Source organism: Mobula hypostoma, chromosome 10, assembly GCF_963921235.1.
Source record: "Mobula hypostoma chromosome 10, sMobHyp1.1, whole genome shotgun sequence".
NCBI lineage: Eukaryota > Metazoa > Chordata > Chondrichthyes > Myliobatiformes > Myliobatidae > Mobula > Mobula hypostoma.
In genome coordinates this window covers 6,981,451-6,990,000 of record NC_086106.1, presented here as the reverse complement: position 1 = coordinate 6,990,000, position 8,550 = coordinate 6,981,451, and the positions used below count along the sequence as shown (strand labels likewise).

Genomic DNA, 8,550 nt, shown 5'->3' with positions numbered 1-8,550 from the left:
ACAAGTGACTCTTCCCACCCAGGCGTTTAAACTGTCTTTTACCTCCATTGATTTCTTTCGCCTTCCACAATGTCTTTAACAAACACTCTCGGATTGCATTACAAATTAACGATTCAGTTAAATACTCCCCAGATCCTTGTTCTCAACAATCTCGTGACAGATGTTGTCCCAAGGGGAAGGGCTGGGATTGAGAGCAACAGGGGGCTGGGGAGGCAGGATGCTTGGCTACGTTTGCATCACTGCACACGTGTGTACTTAATGTGTGGACGTTCAGTTATATTCACATGTATTGCAAGTGCACACGTCTGTGTGCATATCTCTGCCCATGTGCTCGTATTAGTCACTGTTTATATGAGACCATAAGACAGAGGAGCAAAGTTAGGCCATTCAGCCCATCAAATCTGCTCCCCAATTCCAGCATGGCTGATTTATTCCTGTTCTCCTGCCTTCTCTCCAGGCTATTTGATGCATTGAGTTAAACATGTATCGATATGCTGCTTATGTCAATGTGTGACTGTATCAAATGTACCTACGTATGTGTCTGTTTTCACATACAGTTTTACGTGTGCACATGTTTACATACAGTATGTCACATACAGTAAGTATACCTGTGTGTGACAATGGACACTTCGATTAATACATCTGTGTGTGCATGTGGTTGAGAGTGTGGTCACTATAGGAAGGATGTGGAAGCATTGGAAAGGGTGCAGAGGAGATTTACCAGGATGCTGCCTGGTTTAGAGAGTATGCATTATGATCAGAGATTAAGGGAGCTAGGGCTTTACTCTTTGGAGAGAAGGAGGATGAGAGGAGACATGATAGAGATGTACAAGATAATAAGAGGAATAGATAGAGTGGATAGCCAGCGCCTCTTCCCCAGGGCACCACTGCTCAATACAAGAGGACATGGCTTTAAGGTAAGGGGTGGGAAGTTCAAGGGGGATATTAGAGGAAGGTTTTTTACTCAGAGAGTGGTTGGTGTGTGGAATGCACTGCCTGAGTCAGTGGTGGAGGCAGATACACTAGTGAAGTTTAAGAGACTACTAGACAGGTATATGGAGGAATTTAAGGTGGGGGGTTATATGGGAGGCAGGGTTTGAGGGTCGGCACAACATTGTGGGCCAAAGGGCCTGTACTATGCTGTACTATTCTATGTTCTATGTTCTATGTTTGTGTCTGGATAAGTGTTGGTTCGTGCAGGTGTAAAGTGAATATGTGTGTTTGTGTGTGTATGTGTCTAACGGTTGGTGTGAGGGTGTGTTTGTATATGGGTGTGTGTGTGTGTGTTTTTTGTGTGCAAGTGTTGGTATGTCTGTGTGTGCCTAAGGGTTGGTTTGAGGATGTGGGTGTGTTTGTGTCTGTATGCTCACTGTGTGGGTGTGTGGTTGTGTGGGTATGTGTGAGTGTATGCATGAGTGTGTGTGTGTGTGTGTGTGTGTGTGTGTGTGAGAGAGAGAGAGAGTGTGTGTGTGTGTGTGTGTGTGTGTATGAAGGTATGTGTGTTTGTGTGTGTATGAGGGTGTGTGTGTGTGAGAGTGTGTGTGTATATGAAGGTATGTGTGTCTGTGTGTGTTTGTGTATGCATGAGGGTGTGTGTATGTGTGTGTGTATATGAAGGTGTGTGTGAGTGTGTGTGTATGTGTGTGTGTGTATATATGAAGGTGTGTGTGTGTGTGTGTGAGTGTGTGTGTGTATGTGTATATGAGGGTGTGTGTGTGTGAGAGTGTGTGTGTGTGTATATGAAGGTGTGTGTATGTGTGTGTGTATATGAGGGTGTGTGTGTGTGTGAGAGTGTGTGTGTGTGTATATGAAGGTGTGTGTGTGAGTGTGTGTGTGTATGTGTGTGTCTGTATATGAGGGTGTGTGTGTGTGTGTGTGAGAGTGTGTGTGTATATGAAGGTGTGTGTGTGTGTGTATGTGTGTTGTGTGTGTGTGTGTGTGTGTGTGTGTGTGTGTGTGAGAGTGTGTGTGTATATGAAGGTGTGTGAATGTGTGTGTGTGTGTGTGTGTGTGTGTATATGAAGGTGTGTGTGTGTGTGTGTGTGTGTGTGTGTGTGTATGAAGGTTTGTGTGTGCTTCCTTTGCGTCTAGTGGCAGTCTACTTAATATGACCCCTAGATCAGCCAAGACACATTGCAGGTTCTCAGAAACCTCAGCCCAGATGACTGTGCACTGTGACCCCTCCTGCTAACTCTATGCCACTCCGGTGGTCAGATTTGGGATTTAGTTTTTCTGCAGTTGGTAAGCCATGCTGTTGGTTTTGGCTGCACTCCCAGTGTTTGGACTAGGCCTGAGGTTGATGAATTCGGCCCAGTGTTGGAGGCCCTGGGATCTCGTTCATCGCCTGTGAGCCAAGGCCAGGAACAATGATTGAATTTCAGTCCCCGTGCTCCCTGACTCACACCAGCCCTTCGCTTTGCAGCCTCTCAGCCTGAAGATCCTCCTCCAAGTCCCCCAGGCCTCCCTCAGTAATATCCACAGTTCCTGGTTCCAGCCTCTGGATCAGGCTCTGAACCAAGTCGCTGCCCTCACTGGCAGAGTGAATGAAGTCACCGAAGAGTTGCAGCTGGGAGATATAATAGTCTTTATTCAGGACACTCACAAACTGACAGCCTTTGGAGCCTCTCTCAACAGAGAGGCACTCCCCAACCCAACATTACAGCATATTTTTATAAGTTAAAGAACAAAGGTAACAGGACAATTTCTATAGTTTCAATGCCCTCATAATGCTTCTTTTGATTTTGACTCACATACCTGGATCTTCCCACCAACAAAATGTTAATTACTGAGGTCTCTGATCCGTATTCATGGCTATGCAGCCATTTCAGGTCAATGGGTAGTCGATTGTACTCATGCATATGCAGATATCTCAGATCAATTGGGTGCTTCCTGGTCTGCAATTAACTCTAAAATGAAGATCCAGGAATACCATTGCTCAGAGCTGCATTTTAAATTCAATCTACAATCCCTATTCAGATCTGAAGACTGGCTGTTGTTAAGATTAATATTTGTTATATTTTCCATATCTCTAGAATACAACGGCAGTTCCTTCAGCTGCCCGGACCCGAGGCTTCAGAGTATTTTCCTCGACCCTCCTCTCCATTTTAAAACTCCTCTGCAAGTCAGAGAGAACTGCAGAACAGAAAAAAAGGCCCTTTGGCCTACTGCTCCTTGCCAACTGCAAATTCTATACAAATCCAATTTTTAAAAATTCTCCACACATTCTGATCAGCTCCCTCAGATTCGCCATCCTCCCTGCCTACGTGTTTGGCCGCTCATCTCTGTTTTCCTCACCTGGTAATAGTTTTTCTGGATCGCGATGGTGTGAAGTGACGTGAAGCTGATGCAGGCTATGCTCTCTTCTCACTGGTACCAAATTAAAGGAAGTACAGGATCCTTGGGTCCCACACCACCGGGTTCAAGAACAGTTATTACCCTTCAACTATCGGGGTCCTGAAACAGCATGGATAACTTCACTCACCCCAACACTGAACTGATTCCACAACCTGCAGACTCTCTTCCTCCACTCTCATGTTCTCAGAATTCCGTTTGTGGGCCGAAGGGCCTGTATTGTGTCGTAGGTTTTCTAGGTTTCTAATTATTTATTATTAATATTTGGTTATTTTTGTATTGAACAATTTGTCTTCTTTTGCACACTGGTTGGCAGTCTTGTTCGTGTAGTTTTTCATTAATTCTGTTGTATTTCTCAGTTCTATTGCGAATGCCCACAGGAAAATGATACTCAGGATAGTATATCTTGCCATATTTACTACTTTGATAACAAATTTACTTCGAACTTTTTCAGAAGTAATGTTGCTCAATCTGATAGTGTCATGAGATATAGGAGCAGAATTAGGCCATTCGTCCCGTCGAGTCTGCTCCCACCATTTCATCATGGCTGATCCATTTTCCCTCTCAGTCCCAGTCTCCTGCCTTCTCCCCGTATCCCTTCATGCCCTGACTAATCAAGAACCTATCAACTACCGCCTTAGATATACCCAATGACTTGGTCTCCACAGCCACCTGTGGTAATGAACTCTACACTGTTCATTGCTCTCTAGCTAAAGAAATTCCTCATCTCCATTCTCAAAGGACACCCCTCTATTCTCAGGCTGTGTCCTCTGGTCTTAGACTCCCCCACCACAGGAAACATCCTCTCCACATCCACTCTATCAAGGCCTTTCACCATTCGATAGGTTTCAGTGAGGTTTCCCCTCATTTTACTGAATTCCAGTGAATACAGGCCCAGAGCCATCAAATGCTCCTCATATGGTCAAGGTGAATTAAGAATTGACCCCAGTTGTAGGCCTCTCTACTCCAGGTTTGTCTTGAGTGTAAAACGTCTCTCCTTCCTTCTCTTCGCAGGCACGACCGAGCGGGTTTGCCTGATCCAGGGGACGGTGGAAGCCTTGAACACTGTACATGACTTCATTGCAGAGAAAGTCCGGGAGATGCCGCAGAACGTCGGCAAGGCGGAGCCGGTCAACATACTCCAACCCCAGACCAACGTCAACCCTGACCGTGTCAAGCAAGTAAGATTTGCGCTGACCTAGTGTGCGTGACAGGACACGGGCTCCTCCAGAAAATGCTTTGATTTCCCCTTCCTCATTTTTTTTCCCCTTGAGTCGAATGGTTTGGCAGACGATCTGTGTGTGTGTGTTTTTAGTTAGTTAGTGGATGGTAGATTTCCTTCACTGGCACAGATGGGGATTTACAACAGATCACTTAGAACGGCAGCTTTTGGAACGGGAGCTTGCAAATCTCACGCAATTAACTGGCAAGCGTGTATGTCTGCTATGTTTACCAAGGTCCCACAAATCCAAGCTCGGGAGAGTAGAATCTAGAGTTAAATTATTTTATCATTCAAATGGACAGAATATGCTAGTTTTTACACCTGTACTTTAATCGATATACGAGGGATTCTGCAGATGCTGGAAAGCCAGAATGTTACATTTTGTAACCCCAAAATGTTAGTCTAATTGAAAAAAAACAAGAGGGTCAGGAGATTAGTTGTGGAGTTTGTTTTTACCCTAAGCAAGGTAAACATGTATCACGTGGTAACGTGATGATGTATGGAATTCACGTGTTTATACATATAACCCATAATAGATTGTTGAAATGAACAAGAATGCTCAATTAACCAATATATTTACAATATTACTCACTTACTAAGTAAAATAAAGGCATCCGTTAGTCTTGTGAGACCATGGATCTGCGCCTGGAAAGTCTTCACTCTCCAGGGCACAGGCCTGGGCAAGGTTGTATGGAAGACCGGCAGTTGCCCATGCGGCAAATCTCCCCTCTCCACGACACCGATGTTGTCCAAGGGAAGGGCATTAGGACCCATACAGCTTGGCACCGGTGTCGTCGCAGAGCAATGTGTGGTTAAGTGCCTTGCTCAAGGACACAACACGTTCCCTCGGCTGGGGCTCGAACTCACGACCTTCAGGTCGCTAGTCCAATGCCTTAATCACTTGGCCACTTACTACCGAAATATCAAATACACAAGACAGAGGAACACACACAAAATGCTGGAGGAACCCAGCAGGTCAGGATGGAGAGGAATGAACAGTCAGTGTTTTGGGGCAGGAAAGGAAGGTGGAAGAATCCGGGATCGGAAGGTGGGGGAGGGGCAAGGAGTACAAGCTGGAAGGTGTTAGGTGAAACCAGGTGAGGGGGGAAGGAAGGTGAGGGGTGATCAAGTGAGAAGTTGGGAGATGAAAGGCGGAAGTTGTGACGGGCTGATAAAGAAGGAATTTGATGGGAGAGGAAAGTGAACCATGGGAGAAAGGCACTACCAAGAAGAAGACAATGGCAAACAACTTCTGTAGAAAAATTTGCCAACAACAATCATGGTCATGAAAAGACCATGATCGTCCACGTTATACAACACAGCACATGATGATGATACAACCCGGAGATTTATTTTCTTGCGGGCATATTGAATAAATCCATAATAGAATAATAACCATATTAGGATCAATGAAAGACGGACCAACTTGGGTGTTCAATCAGTGTGCAGAAGACAACAAACTGTGCAAATACAAAAAGAAAGAAATAATGATAATAATAAATAAATAAGCAGTAAATTTCGAGAACATGAGACGAAGAGTCCTTGAAAATGAGCCCATAGATTGTGGGAACAGTTCAGTGATGGGACAAGTGAAGTTGAGTGTAGTTATCCCCTCTGGTTCAAGACCCTGATGGTTGAGGGGTGGTAACTGTTCCTGAATCTGGTGGTGTGAGTCCTGAGGCTCCTGTACCTTCTACCTGATGGCAGCAGGGGGAAGAGAGCATGGCCTGGGTGGTGGGGGTCTCTGATGACTGATGCTGCTTTCCTACGACGGTGTTTCATGTAGATGTTCTCAATGATGGGGAGGGCTTTACACGTGATGGATCGGGCCGAATCCACTACTTTTTGTAGGATTTTTTTTTGTTCAAGGATATTGGTGTTTCCCTACCAGGCTGTGACGCAGCCAGTCAATACACTCTCCACTACACATCTATAGAAGTTTGTCAAAGTTTTAGATGTTATGCCGAATGTTTGCAAACTCTTAGGAAAGTTGAGGTGCTTCCTTTGTAATTGCACAGGACGGGTTCTCTTTAATAATAACACTGAGGAATTCCATCCCCCCCCCATTCCTCCTCACTCCAGCCTTTATCCTGATCTCTCCTCCACTCTACACCTCAATCCCCTCTCAAGGGAGTGGCCTTCCTTTGCCTCAGTATGCTTCCTCAGATGCAGATAGAGGACGTTCCCAGTGGGGACCTGTAGCGTGAGACCCTTCATTACCCATTGCCTGGGCATCCGTGAGGTTTACTCAGAGGATGGGAATAAGTATGACTGTTCTTTGAAAAACCAGTGGCCCTGTGCCTGTAAGACCACACAGCACAGAGCAGAATGAGGTCATTCAGCCCATCAGCGCTCTGCCATCCCATCGTGGCTGATTTATTATCCTCACTCTCCTGCCGCCTCCCCGTAACCTTTGACGTCCTGACTAAACAAGAACCTAGCAATTCCTGCCTTAAATATACCCAATGACCTGACCCTCACAGCCGCCTGTGGTAATGAATTCCACAGATTCAGCCCTCTCGAGCTGAATAAATTCTTGCTCATCTCTGTTCCTAAAGGAATGCCCCCCTATTCTGAGGCAGCGCCATCTGCCTTTATCCTCTCCTACCACTGGAAACATCCTTTCAAATTCTGCTCTTTCCAAGCCTTTCAATATTAGGTAGATGTCAATGAGATTCACTGCCCCCCCCATCATTCTGAACTCCAGGCCCGGAGCCATGAAATACTCCTTATGAATTACCACTTTCATCCCTAAGATCTCTATCATCAAGCTCCTCTGGACCCTCTCCAGTAGCAGCACATCCTTTTGTAAATAGTTCAACAGTTCGATAGTTCCATTCAATGTCAGAGAATGTGTACAGTACAACCTGAAATTCTTACTCTTCACAGACGTCCACGAAAACAGAAGAAAATCCCAAAGAATGAATGACAGTAAAACTATTAAAGCCCCCCCGCTCCCCTTCAACCCCCCCCCATGGACAAGCAGCAGCAAAGAATCAACCCTCCCCTCCCCTTTTTTCGGCAAAAACCATCCGCTCTCTCCGCCCACCAAGCAAACAATAGCAAAGCCCCCAAGAGAGGCCATGATCTTCACCCCAACAAAAATTAGTTGTTCACCCAAGAATTCAACATGCCACAGGCTCTCTCTCTCTCTCTCCCTAATAGAGGCGCCACTCAGCAAGGGGGGGAGACATAAACATAACGACTCGCTGATTGCGGTCTGCCGCATCGCTCTTTTGGAGTTCTGCAACTCGAGAATCGGAAATAAACTCTCCCCCACCAACGAGAGAGAGATCGATTACCCAAGCGCCAAGACCTCCGACTGTTCCCGATGTTCCGTTTTCTCCCGCGTCGCCTCTGTCAGATGCACCGGCGTAGAATCGGCTCCTCCCCAGGGCCGCGAAACCTCGAAACCCCAAAAGCACACTCGTCTTCTAGGCCGCCCTTGGGATATTGAAAAATAGCTGGTCAGTGAGGCACCCCCCCCCCCGCCGCCCCAGCCCCCCGCCCTGCCAAGAGTGGGACTGTCACTGTAAGAACTGCAGTTTGAGCACAGCTGCAGGTCAGGGGCACTGACAGAACCCCGTCCACCTTGAAAAGGGAAGAAAGAGACATTAATGGTGGAAATTAAGCTGTTTCTGTAGATGAGCTCGAAGAAGCTGCTCTCCAGCACCATCGTTCTTCGCCCAGGGCCCAAAACTGTTCAGGGTACTCCAAATACCCAAGTGGTGCCTCAGAAAGGCCCCATCCATCACTACGGACCCCCTTCACCCAGGTCATGCCTTGTTCTCATGGCTACCGTCAGGAAGGAGGTATAGAAGCCTGAAGGCACACTCTCAACGATTCAGGAACAGCTTCTTCCCCTCTGCCATCCGATTTCTGAATGGACATTGAACCCATGAACACTGCCTCACTGTCGATATACAGGAGGTATGTTGGTGAGATATTGACTGGGAGACCACTCCACCGAGCGTCTA

General features: G+C 46.4%; 1 protein-coding gene across 2 annotated transcripts in view; it reads left to right on the top strand.

Moving 5' to 3' along the window:
- nova2 (NOVA alternative splicing regulator 2) overlaps positions 1-8,550 on the top strand; it is a 281,551-nt gene that overhangs the window by 187,821 nt on the left and 85,180 nt on the right. For both annotated transcript variants that reach the window (XM_063059945.1, XM_063059944.1), the window contains exon 3: positions 4,366-4,532. In XM_063059945.1, the coding sequence (XP_062916015.1) occupies positions 4,366-4,532 (167 nt within the window). The remainder of the gene's footprint in view (positions 1-4,365; positions 4,533-8,550) is intronic.